Source organism: Argiope bruennichi, chromosome 8 (assembly GCF_947563725.1).
Source record: "Argiope bruennichi chromosome 8, qqArgBrue1.1, whole genome shotgun sequence".
In the NCBI taxonomy this organism is placed as follows: domain Eukaryota; kingdom Metazoa; phylum Arthropoda; class Arachnida; order Araneae; family Araneidae; genus Argiope; species Argiope bruennichi.
In genome coordinates, this window is record NC_079158.1 from 90,382,505 (window position 1) to 90,402,279 (window position 19,775).

General features: G+C 25.1%; 1 protein-coding gene across 2 annotated transcripts in view; it reads right to left on the minus strand.

Moving 5' to 3' along the window:
• LOC129981268 (cell adhesion molecule Dscam2-like) overlaps window positions 1–19,775 on the minus strand; it is a 292,355-nt gene that overhangs the window by 37,050 nt on the left and 235,530 nt on the right. For both annotated transcript variants that reach the window (XR_008785299.1, XM_056092040.1), the window contains exons 15-18: window positions 12,185–12,333; window positions 6,604–6,735; window positions 3,850–4,017; window positions 830–900 (exon numbers count right to left, since the gene is read on the minus strand). Coding sequence is in view for 1 of the 2 variants with exons in the window: in XM_056092040.1 (XP_055948015.1) it covers window positions 830–900; window positions 3,850–4,017; window positions 6,604–6,735; window positions 12,185–12,333 (520 nt within the window). In the remaining variant the exon portion in view is untranslated. The remainder of the gene's footprint in view (window positions 1–829; window positions 901–3,849; window positions 4,018–6,603; window positions 6,736–12,184; window positions 12,334–19,775) is intronic.

Genomic DNA, 19,775 nt, shown 5'->3' on the forward strand with positions numbered 1-19,775 from the left:
AGCCTTTAAGTCCAGAAGAAACAAAATTTACAATTCTTTCTTCGAAGTTAAGAAATAATAAGAATTGTTAACGGGAAAATTAAAATAAAAGAGGGGGGATAGAAACATCAACAATCGAAAAAATAATTAAGAATTATGAAAATTCATCATCTTTTAAACATAACTTTCTATAAAACACCTTAAGAAATAAAAAAATATTGGTATTTTTTAAAAATTTTGACCCAATTGAAACATAAAAACTATCTTACTTGAATTCTTTTTTGAACAGTTCAAGTAAAATTATAATGGCCTTTTTTTGCTACTTTTTCACATCACCTTAATGTTTCAAAAACTTCATAATTTTATTTCTATACATGTCTGGTTAAAATTATCAACTTGGAATTAAATATCGAAGATGTCTTTGGTTTATTATAAAAACACTGCATTTAGCTTAAGAATATTTACAAGAAAATACCTGATACATTAAGGAAATAATAACATTTTCATGAATTGCTTCGGTTACTTTAGAAAAGACAAATTAAATAGAAATAATCTTTAAGGAGAGATGTTTTAATTCAATGTTATAAAATCCTATGAATTCAGAAAGAAACAATCGGCCTTCCTAAAAAATAACTGAATTGCATAAAAAAAAAATCATACGTTGAAACTGAACACTACATAAAGTTTATAAACTGAATATTACATAAAGTGAATATTTGGTGGTCAGAATATCATTTAGTATATAAATTCACACTACAATAAGCTTGGAAACTAACAGCTATTTAAACACTCAAATAATGCTGTACAAATTACACATCAAATATAATTTGTCGAAAATGAACTCAAGTACCTGCCACGTAACTCGAAGAGTTTGTGATCCAATAGCTTCAGCTTGAACGTCTAATGGTGGACCCCCAGGAACTGTTAAAGAAATAAAATTGTATATTAAGAGGCTCTTTGCAATCATTCAAGAATTTTCAAGGATTTTCCAAGATATATCCCCCCACGAGTAGTTTTCTATTCTTAATGATTTTTCATATTACTGCATATAATAATTGTCAAGTTCTGCAAATTTGTACTTCTTATAGGAACGACGAGCAGGAGATCTTCCACACAAATTTCTTTCATATGTGAGCTACCTAGCATCCCCCCCCCCTTTTTCCTTCTATCCTAAATGCATAATGGGGTTGAGAGTAATGAACGGATGTAGCAGTCCCTCACAGATCATGACAATTCGCAAAGATAAATATATCCGCCTCTTTCTATTTCCGGGGTGTAAGAATGCAGTATCTCGAGTTTTGTCATTCATAATGATATAATGAGAAGAAGGAAACTGAATAAGCCTTATTAAAGTTTTATTTTGGGGTCAAAAATTTGAGGCAGAATTATAATTATGTCCACAAGATCGCACAATTAATTTTATCTACCTAGAGATACTGCGTTTTTAAGTTGACAAGTTCAAGTTAATATTTAGACAAACAAATGATCACTTCTTTGGCAAGTTTAATCTATAATGTATTAAAAATTTACAATTCTGATGATAAATGCTATTATAAATTTCTACCGTATTGCTCTTTGTATTTTTAGTATATGCTTAAATTCATACGGACAGACATAGAAACATATTTCCTTTCCGCGACTGCTATCTAGATTTTGACAGAAATCTACAAATTTTAAGAAAATAGCTAACTCCAATGATCTTGTTCAATCCCTTTTCAGTTACCGTGTTCCACAGATGGAATTTTATATATATATATATATATATATATATATATATATATATATATATATGTGTGTGTGTGTGTGTGTGTGTGGTGTGCGTGTAGCAGAGTTTCGTAAAATCCACTGAATTTGTATATAAACACAGTAACGAAACTCTTCTTAAATTATATATTTAATATAATTTGTTATTTAAAATATATATTAAAAAACAGAATAGAAAATTCAAATAATTATTGAAATTTTTCATATATGATTTTTTAGTAAAAAATAAATCTAATCAATGATATAGGAAAGTTCGCAGTCATTGTGTTATAATTTTAATAAATGTAGTGAGAAAATTTAGAATGTTAATGTTTGCAATGAAATATATTTATCAAATATTGAATAAATCATTCTAATCACCCCCCCCCCTTTTCTAGTATTTACATCATTACGACTTGAAAATTACTCAGAAGCGATGAATTTCTGAGAAGATAATACATTAGAAATTGGATTCGTAATAGTATCTGTGTTCTACAGATTCTTAAATAAAGTATTTAAATAGCTTATTAAACTTTAAGTAAAAAAAATATAGTTCAAATGGAGGTTATTTTAAGTTATTCCCAATTATTAAAATAAAAATAAAGGAACATATTTTGGAATTTCATAATTTCGACTTCAATCAGGGGCTCTTTTATTTTATCCATATAAGCAATTTCTGACTATTAATGCAAATTTCAATTGGACATTTTTTTTTTAAAATATAAACTTAAACTACAGTTATCAAAATTCCCTGTTTTGTCCTTTGAATTACTTTTTGAAATTTCAGATATCTTATGATTGTTTTACAATGAAATAAGATAAAACATTTATGTTCAGTAATCATTAAAAGCAACTATCTACATAATTATTATATATGGGTAAGATTTAATGCCCGTTTTTTAGAAAGAATGTTGCCTCTGTTTAAAAATATCTCAATCATAAGAAGAAAAAAACAAAACATTTCCAGCTTGATGAAAATCTTCTTATGTGAGCAGATTATCTTTCTATCATTAAGGAATGATGCTTAAGATATTTTCACAGAATAAACACAATTTGCAAGAAATTCTAGGATATCATTTACAAATATGTAACTAAACTATTGCTCATTCTTTTCTCCTATTTAAAAGATATATTATACTAAAGAGGAAATGCTATTATCTAAAAATAAGACATGAAAAACACTACTTATTTTTAATTCTTATTACTCTTAACAGCACAAAACGTGCAGTACAATATCTTACCGATATCGTAATAAAAATACAGCATTCCGTGAACACTTCCTCTTATTCCATTGACAACAATAATGGCTTTAGAATACTGAACAATATCTAGAGATATTACGCAATCAATAGTGAAAAGAAAAATATCTTGAAGAGATTCGGTCAAAGTTCAAATGTCCAAAAGCTTTTTAATCGTATAATAATAATGATAAAATTTGAAATAAACGAAAAAAATAGAGTTTGCTGAAATAAATCGGATCATTGTATCTTTTAGACAGTTAATTCCAGAATGAACCTCGATCAAGAAAAAAGCAATTCCTACTTTTAAAACTCATTGTAATATGGGCAAATATGATTGTTTTGAAAAATGCGCAGATATGAATTATTTCTATTAAGCGTTACATTATAGGAATATATTTTCAAAATAACTACATACTGTTTATTAAAAGTCTTGTATAAATGAATCGATATTTTATTAATATAAAAACTAAATTTACATTTTATTAAAAAAATTAATTAATCATTTTCTCGTAAAGAAGTCTGTAGTTAAAATTATCAAAAATTAAATAAAAGCCATATATAAACCAATTAATACATAAAAACTGTAATGTATTAATGCATAAAATATATTACAGTATTGTTAATACATAATATTATTATACTTATATTATTATTAATACATAATAAAAAGTTTTGAACATTTATTTAAGAACACATATTATAAAATCATAACAAGTGGTATTTGATGTATTGATTGATTGATTGATTGTCATTATTAGGATCGGTACAAAAATAAAATAAAAACAAAATAGCGGCGTTTTATTTTCAAAGGTTATTCAAACTGAAAAATACCCTTCATAGTGTATTGTTATTGCTTTGACAATTATTGAAATAAAAACATCATTACCTTCTAAGTCAGTTGTAGCAGAAACATAGGAGCTGTAATCACTTTTGCCAAATGAATTTTCAGCCATTACTCGGAAATGATAGGTAGTGGAAGGAGATAGACCAGATATCACAGCTTTGTTATCAGCACCGGAAGCTGTTAGCTCTTTTGAATCCTCTTTCCAACTACCTAAAAGATCATAATATCGAGTTATTTTTTTTAATGAAAAATATATCACACAAAAATAAGTAACAAATAATGCTTTTTTCCTTAAAAGTTGTTGCTACCTAATTTATTGTTTTTAATTTATTAAAAATGCAATATTTTCCTTTATTTATAATTCAAACCAACAATTTTCAAACATCGATCTAGATCTTACATATTCTAAATATGTTACTATCAGGTTATAGTTAAATAAGGGATGAAAAAGCCCAATGCCTGTAATTGGACATTTTCTTCATCTTAAATATCTTTATTGATCAAATGAATTCTAATATTAGCTTGCCAACCGTGAAAATTGATTTCCATCTGATTAATTTATAAATAATTCTTATACAGTGCTCGCTTGATAAAATAATTTTATTCTTTATGTTGTGATATACATTTAAGCCATGTTTTTTATTGGAATTTTTTCTTTGTTTTGTTTGCCTGCATTATAAATACTTATAATGCAGGCAAAAAATTGTTCAAGTCATCAAAAATCTAATTGTGACTTGTCGGCATCGACTTTACCTCCATATTTCTAATACAAAATACGTATTTGATTTCAACATTAAAAATGTGTTAGAATTAAATAAATTAGCAGAAAGTTTTTTAAAAATCAAATTATGCCAATGAAAGGAATGAAATAAAAGTAATCAATATATTTTAGCTTGGTTGTTAAAATACTGATATACTTATAATATTATACGACTTTATTTGCAAGTTTCTCACACACACTAAAAGAACAAAAAATTAAAAAAATACAAAGTTTAATTAGGAAATTTCTTTAGCTTTCTATAATGAAAGAAAGACAATCATTCAAAGGAAAACAGTAAAAATGGTTTGAATTTAATCGTAAACATGATCGATACAATACATTTGAAAATTAAAACGTGACCAATCTAAGAACTTATGGATAAACAATGGATGACCTCGAAGCAATCGCACATAGTTAAATAGTGAAGATAGCCAAAAAGCTAAGCAGGAGACCTACATTATATTCCTTTACTTAAGAAGTCCCCAGAGTATCCTTGAGAACAAACTCAATGATGCAAGTTAACTTAGATTCCCCAACCGCCAGTTATCAGCTCGAAGCAATCTCACATAGCTAGATAGTACAGGCAGCCAATAGGTTAAGCAGGAGACCAATAACAAATTCTTTTACACAAAGAGTCTGCTTAGTGTCTGTTTGCCAGGCACCATGATGTAGAGCAATTTCGCTTTCCAATTCGCTAGGAGAGGACATATCTTACAACAACAATTTAGCGACAACAATTTTGAATGTGCAAATAAAGTAGAGTATTAAAAAAATAAGACAAATAAAAATGCATAAATAGACTATATTAGACTCTATATAGCATAATATATATAGTAATAATACAGCCTAATAAAGCATAATATAGCATAGTATATATAGTAATATATATTCTATATAGCATAATATATATAGTAATATATATTCTATATAGCATAATATATATAGTAATAATACATATAGAGTCAAATAAAGTTAAAATTATAAATAAAAATATTCTTGAATATTTATTAAATTTAATTGAAAAAAAAATGTATGACAATAAAACTGATAACATGACAAAGGTAATTTTTGAATTTATTGTAATTTAAATATTGTTTTTGCTTGATAATATTTAAAGAATCGATAAACGAAAAAGTTTGTTAAATATTTAGATAACTAAAATTCTCAATACTATTGAAAGTAATTGCTCCGAGATGTGCATTCACATTCTTGTAAATTTATTTGTTTCAAATTTGATAGAAGGTCAAAAGAAAGACGCCAGGAGGTCAGTAGACAAAGAGAAAAAGGCATACATTTGCTTATTTAATGGAAGAGAAGAAATATAGTTTTTTCATTTAGATTAATATACTTGAATTTGGTCTATTTATGTTGAAAGCAGTTATACTAAAACATAAAATCAAATTCATTTACTCTAGTAAGAGAAATTCTTTATAAAAGGAAATGAGTTAAAATTAATTTAAAATTAAAAAATAACTTTTAAAGTTAAAAATTTTATTTATGATGTTTGCCTCGATCTATACTTAAATCATCCCACAGTTATTCGGTATCTATTTTTTATTGCACATTTTCACAGATGAATGAATTTGAAATGGTTAGCCGTCTTCTTTTTGCTAATTTTGAATCAATCTTCAAGCTATTGTATTAAAATACTTATTTAGCATCAGCGTATATATTAAATGATGCAAATGATCTTGTTAAAATATTACAAATTTACGTTATCATTCATAGTCATAAAATGTTTGAAGGAAAAAAAAACTGTTGCTCTGCTAATTAAGTTTTGTATGAAAACATTGTTTATCTTTCACTCCAATGCAAATCCGAAAGGCATTAACTAAAAGACTTGCAGGTGCTGCCATCTTCTGGAATAGATCGTACATATCCCGAACTAAATTTTTGGCTGATTGAGAATGTGGCTCCCTCTATGTGTCAAATATTGCATTGCAATAAGATTTGAAAACACTTAATTTGAGCTGAGTAATATAAGTAGTCCTTCCTAAATCATTTACAATATTTCAGAAGTAAAGAAATTTTAATACCTGAACTTGGCTTGTATTGTATTGTGTACTGAGAAATGGGGCTGTTTCCAGAATAAGGTGGTGACCACGTCAATGATATTGTCCTGCTTGTGCTTTCGTGAGCAGTCAATTTGAAAGGCTTGTCAGGCTTTTCTGAAAAGAGAACAAAATTGAATATCCTTACTCAAAATTTTTCATATAATTATTGAAACTAATTAAAAAAAATTATATTGATATATTTTTATGGGAAATTTTCATTATAAACTCAATAATTTATATAGCCTTTGTGAAATAATAAAATCACAAAGAAAGAAACAATATAGTTGGTTTATAAATGCGAATCCAATTATATGAATGTTAGTAGATTGTTTTTGTTTACATCTGTATTTAAATTCATTATAAAAAATTAAATATTTATAAGATGATTGCAGATTTACTAACCACTCTATAATAAGCATGATCTTCAATTCTTAAAATACCAAAAAACACAAATCTTTCATATTTTTTGCATAATCATTTTTTATTAATTTATAAGATATATTAAATGATAGAAATAAATTCTAAATGTATTGCTAAATTAATTTAAATTCTAAATTTTTAATGTCAACTCTCGTTACAAAAATAAGACTCTGCATAAATGGAAATGTTAAAAAAAATATATATATATATAAGAGAAAGTGTTGTAAAGTAATTGATTTTCTAACTAAATAATAATAGACAAAGCTGAGGAAACAGTAATTTATTGAGGAAGAAGAATTTAATATTAAATCGAATAAAGGCTCCAAATAATTAGTTTTGTTATTTTGGAACCATTATATAATTTGCTTATGAAGAAAATTCTTTAAATCCTTTTTTTTTAATCATTTTGTGAAAAAAGGTGACTGCTTTAGAGTAAAAGAAAACATTCTATTTTTTTAAGTCACAATAAATTTAGGCAGTGAATAATAATCTTTCCACCATAACAATTCTAAAAAGGGCAAGTTTCTTTTTTTATCTTGCACTAAAATTGAAGTACTAAAACTGGAATTAAAACCATTCAATATTTTTAAAACTTTAGGTATATACTTCAAATATTTCTATTAGAATTATATCCAGTTTAAATCAATCTAAAGATATCACTTTTTTTCTCCTAATGCAGTTAAACATTAATATATGCCTTCGAATTTTACAATTGTAAATCTGTTTGTTCAAGATAAAGAAACAATAAATTTTCCGTAATAGTATTACTCTCTCAAAATACATTGATATTTTTCTTTATACATAAAAGTTGTCTCACCTTCGTTCTAGGAATCAAAAGTAAAATTTACAATGCAAATAGAAGATAGGCAATCGATTCTATAGAAAGAATCCTTTTTAATGGAAAATTTCTTTTCTTTGTTGAAATATTTCTACCTGACAAGGTGCATAGAATATTTCTGATAATTTCTTAGGAAGTTGGAAGACATCTTTTTTACATATGAGTCCTTCTTATTCCCATTTTATTATAGTTATTGTATGGAAAAAATTACTTAGATGGAAGTATAGATACATCTTTTTAATGAATTTTGATTTCTCTCATAATAATAAAAATCTAATATCGAATAAGATGTTAAAAAATATGTCCAGCGTAATTCCGCAGCAAGCATAACACCTTCAAAAGAATAAATATTTCGGAAATCAAATATTTTTATATTATAGTTTTCACAAAAATTCTTTAGAATTTGCATTAAATAGTGAACTGAAGATTGTTATTTTTTTAAAAATTTGACATGATGAGCAAGCACTCTTTTATGAATCAGTATTTGAATAAAATATAGAGAATAAATTTTTATTTCATGATTTTAGGATACAACTATCAATAATATTTTCTCACAAGCTCTCATATTCAAGATAATTAAATAGATAATGACAACTTTGCATTGAATTCTGAAAAAATTTCGCATTGAATGTTGGTAAATTCCAAAAAATAATTTTTCAGTAATAATTTACATGTATAAGATACAAAGAAAAAATTTTCCAGTGATATATTTTATTTAATTTAAGAGTGTTTCAGGTTTTGACTAATTTTGAAATCCAAATGAGAAATCCAATTTTTTTTATTTTTAGCAGCGAAATACATATTTCTCAATTGTGCTATAATGGCTTTTTTGAACACACAAAACTGAAAATGCATTAAATTTTCAAATATATCAAATCTTACAATATTCAAATCAAGCGTTTAAATATTATTTAGTTGATATTATTGAGTCTGATTTGAACTCCGCTAGTTTCATTTTTGTGTTAACAAGATTAACGAAAAAGTAAATGAATATATTAAACATGTTAGTATTTAGGCAAATTTGAAGAAATAAACTTAATTACTAGGTATCACTATATATATATAAGTACACAATATTGCTATTTTAATTTCATATAGCATGAAAAAATGTCTTAAGAGGGAAAGTTTATTAATTATTAGTATCGAATTAATTATTTTTATACTGCATAAAATTATCAGCAAGCATTTATTAAACTCTAGCAATGTTAAGCGATCAGCAAATACAAAAGTAGTTCTATTTATCTTAATTTACATTAAATTGATTTTTGTTAATTATAATATTTTATGTATTTAAATTGATTAATTATAATATTACTTGTGTATCATTTCTTCGCATAATTTAATGATTATGAATCCTTCAAAATAATATTTTAATCATCAAATTCTGATGCATTAATAAGTGTATATTTTACAGCTTTAAAACTGTTATATTAATGACCTAACCATCTTTATGAAGTTCAAGTCCCGTGAAACATATTGTGTTTGAAAAGACAGCAATCCAATAATTTATCTTCTAATCCTGCATTATTGATTTTTTTTTATTTCTTATGTTATTTGTACAAAAATTAGACAGAAGCATTCTATGAAGTTTTTAACAATGAAAGAAAATGGCTTTTAACAATGAAACAAAATTGTGAGAATAAATATTTGAAGAAACAATGAAAATAATTCCATTTGATTTTGTTAAAAAAAATGAAATTTATTGTTATATCTATGCAGAAGTATTTAAAAAATAGTTAAATTTTATAAATAAAATTTACGATGCTTAGTTTGCTATTAAATAGCATGTTTTAAATTTTAAAATGGCATAAAAATCAATGTTCTACAGTACCGCTTTTGTGACTTTTTGAGGATTAACAACACAAAAAAAATCCTTAAAAAGGCACCAAATTAATTAAATAAAATTTTTAAAAAGTAATTATTCCTTCCTTAGAGCATCAACTTTCAAGCCCACATTTTTCTTCATATTAAGTATAGATTTGTTTCAAGCATTTAGATATATTAAGAATAGTTAGTCCACGAAAAAAGAAAAAAAAATAATCATTCAACGCTTCACAATGTACTGATTTTGATGTAATTTTCAATAAAACATCAGTCTTATTTAGAGGTCCTTAAAGATGTTAAAAAAAGTATTTTTGTCTCATATTTCAATTTGTTTATCACTGAGACCTTCCTAATCATGCAGAGTTATTTCAATCAAAACCCGCAATCAAAAGTATCTTGTTCTTTACAGACATTTTCTTTAATCGAATAAAAAAACTTCTGGCCTGCAGTTTCCCCATAATTGCTAAGGAAAACAAAGATTTATAAATTTTCACATTCAGAAATATACAGCCCTTAAAGCTAGTAGTCATTTCTTCATTAAGAAAATCGCCTAAAGGCAGAACATTTTTTTGAAAATCAATTAATTTTTAACTTTGAAATACTTTTGAAACTGGAAGCGTATATTTTATTTGCTTTAAGTTTATGAGCATTTTTCAGTTGTGTTCCTATTCAAAAGTATAATTATTTTTATTTTCCGTGCCTTTTATCTCAAGTTTAAATTTTTCTGAACGAATTGTATTTCTTTAAAAATAAAAATGAGCCTTTTTAAAAATAATCTCTGTAATTAAGTACGATGTTTTTAAAGAACGTATTAAAGCAACGAGTGTATTGAAATTTTCATTTCATTATTTTGTAAAATGTTAGTGTTATTTTTTCCACTCAAGTGGAAACTACACAACTGCATGTAAGTGATAAATTAATCGGCTAAATAATTGATATATTTTTTTCCAAATGCAATTCTATTATAGACGCTTAAATTGTGTTTACAATATTAAGACCGATTTGCAAACTTTCATATTTTTTTTTCCTGATCTTCTCGAATTTCGTTTTATATTGTATGTTACATTTGGTTTCAATTGTTAATGTAACTAAATAATCATATTGAAGAATAAATATATATCTGTTTCACTGAGAAGAATTGAAAATGCATTAGATATAACATATTTTCGGAGTTAAAATTTCATTTTCAAGGTATTAAGGGATTTTAAAGTAATTTCTGACTGGAGGTGAAAACTAAAAATATAATTCTGTAAATACTCTTAGGATTTATTTACAATTATTGCAAATGATGCTTTGGAAAAATAATCAGAAATATTTCGATTGTGGAATGTTAAATTTTATATTTATGATTGGTTGTGCTTTGAAAATTGGAACTATTAACTTTAATTTTTTTCTTGGTATTTGAACAATGCTGACTACTTTATGTTTCCAAATTCATTTGGATATTGAAAATCTCCATCTTTTAGTCGAAATATCCAATTATAAACTTTATTTGAAAACATAATGACATGTAAAAATTTATTTAATTTTTTACTTAATGATGCTATATATTTATAATGTGGCATTTTTAAAATAATTTCTGATTAATATAATTTAGACATATAATTACTAGAAATTTATTTTAGTTAAAAAAATTCTGATCTTTACATAGGATGAGTTCATTTCAAAGAATTGCATAAAAACAATCAATATACTGTCATGGGTTTAGCTGACAGAATTAGGGAACACGATTTTTAATATTAGTAACCAAATTATTCTTTTGTCTTATGATCAACGGTAATTGTAGAAAAGATATTTGATTCTTTTGTTAAACTATTTTTGTGGTGAATATTCCTAATATAAATCCAAAAATTTCTGATTTTATAATTATTAGAAATGCAGAGTGATTCAAAAATACAAAAGGTAACCTATGATGAAATATTGATCAGACAAATGTCTATAAAATATGAGATATGTCCTTCCCTATTCCTGAATATTTCTGAAAGATTGGGAATCAATTTTTTTTTTCAGTACTAATAAGCAATTTTTTTTCTTATGACAAATAGTATCTTTTAAAGTAATATTTAATGCTACTGCTATTATATTTTCTTGTAAAAAAACAAAATATTGGCCCCATTCTTATACTTCCTGTACAAAATAAATCTCTTTCATCTTCATCCTTTTGCGAATCAGTATTTTTCCTTCAATATTTCAAGCGAATAGATTTAAAAATTATCATTATTAGAAATTTATTCATTCCATAGAAATATATGGAGTTTATCGTAAGATATATTTGTTTCATAAAAAATAAATATCGAAATTATAATTGGTAATTTGATTTGACCTTATGGAAAATACAAATTCAAATCACAAGCAGGTCTAAAAAAATTATTTCCATTGATAATATTTAAAGTGTGCTTCTATCTAAAATTAATACCAAACAAAGTTCATTAGATGACAAATTGATAAATGAAAATAAATTACATAAAAATTACAACTTACCTTGGACGATAATTTGGATATTCATTTCGTCTTTTCCGAATGAATTCTCTGCTACGCAAGTGAAAAGAGATGAATCTCTTCTATCAGCGGATTGAATGTGAACCTCGGATGTAATGCCTTCATCAGTCATGGTTTCGTCGATTGTATACCTTAAATTTAAGAGAAAGAATACTATTACAGGACTGAATAATTGTATTGAAAATGTTTTGAATCAAATAATAATTACATCTTATTGAATCTTATCAACTGAGATGATTTGAAATGAATATGTTTTTAGAAAATCTTAGTTGTAGTAAATGATTATATTTAGAATCAGAATACATTGTGATGTTTTCTCTCTTATATCAGACATAAAAGAATAATCGCCTCCTATTTTTTATATATAGGTAGGCATATTTGGATGATTGACCACAGCGAATAAAAATAGGGGGGGGGGTGGAGCCAAAGATCATCACCTGCTTCTGAGTCAAACTTTCTAAAAGATGTAAATTATGCCGTCGCAATTGATAATTTTATTCATCAGATAATGAAAATATTCATCCTCGTTGATGATGAATATTTTTGTTCATCTAAGAAACGGCGCATCCAATTTCTTATCCGGCAATTTTGCATCCAATACTAGTTCTGCAACCTGGAAGGATTTTCTGTTTTAGAAAGATCGAAATATAGTTTATCGTTGAAAATAGAAATAATTGAAATTAAAAAGTTTCGTACAGGAAAGTCAATCTAAAAGAACGTTTTGTAATAATGAAGACGAATAAGAAATAAAGAAAGCATGAATTTAGATTTAAATCACTGATTTTTAACGATTTATGACAATTTATAAGATAATAGCATATTTGTAACTTCACAATGAACGCCGCATTTATAAAGTAAACGAAAAAATACTTTATGAACACATGAAATAATATTTATATTTTCAACAAAATATAGTATAATGACTTTTAAATATTAGAAAATCAGCATGGTAAGAAGCATGAAACTTTTTTTCTATACTCATATTTCTGAGTTAAACCTTAATTGATTGAAGTGAATTCTTTAATTTGCATCTTTTTCCTTAAATATAATTATTTTGTAAGTATAATTCCCTATTTACTGCAGCGAGTAAGGTATTCAATTAAAATAGCTTAATTGATTAGAATTTCATTGGGATTTCGAATAATTTTTCTGTAGCTTTTAAAATATATTTTAAGTAATAATAATTAAACATTGATTTGCAGAGCTACTAATAACAATTTTCAATAAAATTCAAAAACCTCAACTGTCGTGTGAATCTGGTTCGAATTAAAACCTGAATTATTTAATAGACTATACTATTATACTTTTATTATCCACAAAACGTACAACGGAGATTATTTCCCTCTGAGTGTGTTTTTAATAGAAATTCTCATAAAAAGAAAAAATGCAAGCATTTATTAAAGAAAATCAGAAACTAAAAACAATTCGTTTATTTCATATTGCTTGAAAGTTTTATTAGAAATTCGGTAAAAAAGAGCAATGACTTTATACTTAATGATTATTTGTATTCAATTTAATTTTCTTTTTATAAAATATTTACAAAAATCAACGAAATAAAAAATTAGTATTTCAAAACACTGGACATTTTAATATATACATATATTCAATAATTAATTTTAAGAAAAAATTTAACTGAAAAATAATAACTTCCTCTAACATCGGATTTTTTTTTTGAAACATTGTATTAAAATCAAACTCTGCAGGAAATCAATTTGCTTCGAAAATGTCTTTCTTTTGTGTTTCTACCCTTCATTCTGCCCAGTACTTCATTAAAAATGTAGTTGCTGGATTGAAATGAAACCGTTATTCTCAGTGGGAACTCTCTCGCTAAAAGCAATCATTAAATCTACAATATAAATAATAATAAAAATATCTGATTTCGAATCATTATTTTCATTTCTTTTCGCAGTAATTCAATGCAGATAGTGAAGTAGGGGAAATAACTCCTTTCCAGCAAAATTGGAAAGTATGGAGATTATTTGGTGAAAATAAGGTACGTAAAATTAAAAAAAAAAATGTTTTTTGTTATATAAAAACTTTTTTTTTTAATTATTATAGTTGCGACATTTTTAAAAAAGCTTATTTTAAATTTTAAGCATGCTCAATTCTTTTAAACTCCGTTCCTGAGAAAATTGAAATTTTATTTTAAAATTAAGTTCTTATTTCTTTTTTTCACTCTTTTTATTCAGTTAAAGAAGTAGTTATAACCAATACATACTTTGCATATATCTCTGTGAACATAGGATGATTTTTCGACTTAAATATCAAAATAAACCAATATTTAAAGAAATTAAAAGCTATCAGAATTTTTATACTATATTTTATAACAATTTTTAGAGGGTAAATCTATCAAATAAAAATCGTTATATGTTAACCATGTTGACAATTTTCTCAGAAAGAGTTTTCAGCAAATAAAATAATTGCAACAAATAAACTGAAGGATTTTCCTTTAATTTTGTGAACTTAGAATGATTCCTCTATTTAAAAAACACAGTAAGCAAGTAATTGAAATAAGCTTTATGCTAATCAGAATTTTCAAAGCTTTGCGATCAGAATTGCTATGTTTTATGACGATCAGTAGGTGATAAAACAATCGAATATGAAAATCTTTTTATATTAACCATGATTATAATGATACTTTGTAAAAATTGTATAGAAGTATGATTAAAATACTTTATAATCGTCATATATTTGTTTTCCACATTTTATGAGCTTCTTTAAAATTCAAGTCTATTTTTTTCTAATTTGTAAATTTAATTTTATGGAACTCGGCTTTTTTTTCTACATGCTAATATAGAACTTCTACATCAAAAAATAAATAACTAAGAGTAAAATCTTTCATTTTTAAGAAAATAAATACAATCACAACTAAAATTATAGCCGGTATGTAATTTTTCATTTTTATAATCATATTGAATATTGATTTTTCATATTGAGCTTCAGTAGTTTCTGAAGAACCATCTGATTCATAATTTTTACTTTCCTTTATATATATATATATATATATATATATATATATATATATATATATATATATATATATATATATATATATATATATATATATATATATATATATATAATTTTCATAATTTATATTATTTTTCAATTAGAATTTAATGTAATATATTTTTGAATATTGAAAAAAAGCGAATATATTTCAATTACAATTATTACTGGTTTTATGAGCTTTTATAATTTAATTATTTATAAATGCAATATAATACTCAATGCGAATATTTCTTCTTTCCTCAATAATATATATATATATATATATATATATATATAACGAAAATTTCCATAAAAAGTCTATCAAAACTAAAATTTATAAAGCTTAGTACCTGTCTAGTAGCTGACTACCATTTTGGAAATTTGCCAGAATTTTTATTCATTGTATCTTTCAACATCCTATTTTGTATGTCATAGAAAAACCAACTTAGAAGTCGAAAAATCGGTTGACGTCGAAAAAGCGATTTAAGGTAAAATGAATTTGAATATTTCTTCGTTTCGGATTTATGAAATTCTATTACTTTTTCTCAAGGATTTATGCTTTTCATTTCCTAAACTTTAAAATTATTTTCCTTTAAAACAAATAGCATTTTTAAATTTCACCATTGGTCTGTCTTTTGTTCCAAGTAAAATTAATCTTAAAAGGTCATAGTTTCCCGAAGATGTAGCTTAAATATTGTAGCTCATGTTTTATTTTGGGTTATTCAAATGAGAGTAAATATTAATAAGAAAATAAGAATCTGTATTTCGTTTCTCGGAATTGCTTCGATTTGTTTGGATGCAAGAGATTTCACATCTTGGTTTTCAAACCATAAAAATAATTTAGTAGCAGAAAAAGTTCGACAATTTCTAAACGTGGTTGAAATTTCTGACATTAAGTAAGCTTGGCATAAAATATATTCCAATTTAAAATTTGACTATCTAAATTTTTTTTAAATCCAGAAAGTTTACCAAAAATATTAAAATACAGTACAATAAGTAAAAAAAAATATGAAAACTTAATGTTCGTAAGTTAATGAAACTCATTAAAAAATGAAATGACTTTCACATGTTAATTATTACTGAGCACACGACTTGCAGCATAATTCTGGCGTGGGAAAATTTCGAGTAGAACTGAAGATAAAAGGAAAACAATAGTCATGAATTGCAATTTTATTTGAAAAAGAAACATTTATGATAATTTAAATTAATATATATTTTTTTCTTTTTTCTTTCTTCAGTAACTCAAAAAAATTATTATAATTAATTAAGCTAAAGAATAAAATTACAGCCTTGTTAATGCAGTGGTTTTCACACGATATTGCCTAATACGATTCGAGAAAGATTTACTAAAGAAAATGTAACCCTGATTATCTGTTTATATATATGAAGTTCCATATATACTTAATAAGATCCATATATTCCATATATACTTAAATAGATCTGATTTTACAAGCTCGCTGCTGGAAATTAATTCTACTTAGTTCAAAATAAAAGTTAGACTTAGCTGAAATTGATAAAATTGTCATTCAGCACTTTCAGAGGAAACCGACCCACATGTACGTTTCACTAAAATGAAAACTTCCAGCATTAAGTTCTACCAACTACTAACGTTTAAAGACCACAGCGGTAGGTCAATAAATATTATGTTTGTTAATTTTGATGTTCATCAGTCATCATATATCTTATATCACTAAATCTTTGGTGCACAATTTATTCCTATTTATTTATAGAGCGTTTTTAGGAAGTGTCTGAAGTTTAACGATGAGATCGTTTAAAATTTCATCCGAAAAAATTAAAATCATCGTTAATCAATATTATCAGTCAGTATTTCATCGAATAAGTGAGCATTTTTTGCATTTTGGTTGTAGATAACATCGTTTTAATAATTTTCAGTATATTTGGAAGGATTTTCTCTTTATCGCACTTTAAAATTTCAGAGAAAACGCGGAAGTTTGATTTTATTACCAGATTTAATATTTAATTCTAAAGCAAACTGATTCTGAACAAGACAGACGCATTAAACTGAAAAATATTCTAAGCTGTCAACGTCGTATATTATCTTTATTCCTAATCCTGATCGCAGTTTTTAATTGGTTGCATTTATAATTTTTTTTTTATTTTTATATAACAGGAGGAATAAAGATATACTATTCTCGTTTTCCCCAAACAAGAAGATATAGAAATAATTTATTTTCTAGATTAAAATTTTTTTACATATTATAGAGAGAATATGTCTGATATTCCAATCCAATTTAAAGAAAATCAAAATTGTTTTTAATCATCATATGAAACGAGACATAGTTTAAATGTATTCATTCCATTATTATTTGGACAATTTTTTCCAATATTAAAAATAAATAAAATGAAATAAGATAGTATGAAAATTTGATGCACGAAAGCAAGAAAGCCAAACTACAAAATGAGTCAGAAAGATATCTTGAAATTTGAAATGGAAAATTTAAGATATTTTAGAAGACAATAGTTTAGAATGGTGATTTTTTTACAGGTAACATTATTTTAAAGAAAAACAGAAATAAATTTTATCTATATTATGCTTCATGCTACGTAATGAAGGTGCCAAAAATGATGAGTAAGAAGTATTTTCGATAATTTACTACATATCATATATTTTGATTCTCTATAATCTTTATCCTAAAATAATCAAAGTTATTTGAAAATAAGAACCACTGATATTTTATCGAAAGTATAATGTGAAAATTGTATAATGTTATGAAATATTTCAATCCTTTCATTCAATTAGGCAATTTCATCGAGAGTCTTCCGATTATTGGAAAATTCATTTTCTTTTCGCGATTTAGAAAAAAAAAATATGCTATTGCTTTCTTAATATTACTCTAATATATGGCTATGGATATTTCTTTATTTGGATACATTCCTCCTGATTTCTCTCATCCAATTCACTTAGCAAGTGCATTTCTTGTAGGGATTAAGTAGTTAATAATATATTTGGGAGGAATTTCTTTCATTTTTTTAAATCGATATAAACTTATTACGGTGATAATCAGTTACACAGCAAAGCAGTCAACATTATTGCAAAGATATATTTAAAAGCTTGCATACATTACTGATAAAGGAAAATATTTATAAAGTTGGAAGGTTTGTTAATAAATTAAATTGATGTTTGTTATGGACTACATGGGCAATCATCTAAAAATTGCACGATTACATTTTAATGAAGCTATCAAATATTTTGTTACCATGAAAATAAAATCTATTTTTAAGAAAGAATTGTTTACACATAAATTCAAATAATATTGCATTACCATAATACTTATTTAAAACTGTATTATGAACTGTATTATTATGTATTAATAGTATTATCAAAATTATGCATTCTTAAAATAACCATCGTTTTGCTTCAAAATGGAAAGTTAATATAAATAAACTAAACTCAAATTTTGAATAAAAAATATCAAAAAAGTGCCATATACTTTGGGTAGGAAAAATTTTACAATATCTCAGTGATTCAGAAAATGTCGAATCTCGTTGTATTTTGCTTTCGTCTAAATTAGATACTAATATCTAAAATATCTAATTTCGTTCAGCATTTTTTTTTCTTTTTGCAAAATTGTATTTTTTGGAAAAAATATTTAGATGTGAATCACATTCTAATTACATATGAATATTTTCATTCTTACCTCCATATGAATTGGGTATTTAAATAAAAAACATTAATACGCCTAATTTAATGTTATTCGAAACAATATGTCATATTACAGAATTAAATTTAACTTTAACTATCATTTCTTTTAGTTTTGAGCTTACTCCCAGTTTTACCATGGTGAAATCGGTCCGAGATGGCGTTATATGACATTGTCTGCATACAAGTCGATAGAGAAAAGATTTAATATTTATTTATTTAAAAAAATGTATAATATATAATATAAAAGAAAGCATGAATTTAGATTTAAATCACTGATTTTTAACGATTTATGACAATTTATAAGATAATAGCATATTTGTAACTTCACAATGAACGCCGCATTTATAAAGTAAACGAAAAAATACTTTATGAACACATGAAATAATATTTATATTTTCAACAAAATATAGTATAATGACTTTTAAATATTAGAAAATCAGCATGGTAAGAAGCATGAAACTTTTTTTCTATACTCATATTTCTGAGTTAAACCTTAATTGATTGAAGTGAATTCTTTAATTTGCATCTTTTTCCTTAAATATAATTATTTTGTAAGTATAATTCCCTATTTACTGCAGCGAGTAAGGTATTCAATTAAAATAGCTTAATTGATTAGAATTTCATTGGGATTTCGAATAATTTTTCTGTAGCTTTTAAAATATATTTTAAGTAATAATAATTAAACATTGATTTGCAGAGCTACTAATAACAATTTTCAATAAAATTCAAAAACCTCAACTGTCGTGTGAATCTGGTTCGAATTAAAACCTGAATTATTTAATAGACTATACTATTATACTTTTATTATCCACAAAACGTACAACGGAGATTATTTCCCTCTGAGTGTGTTTTTAATAAAAATTCTCATAAAAAGAAAAAATGCAAGCATTTATTAAAGAAAATCAGAAACTAAAAACA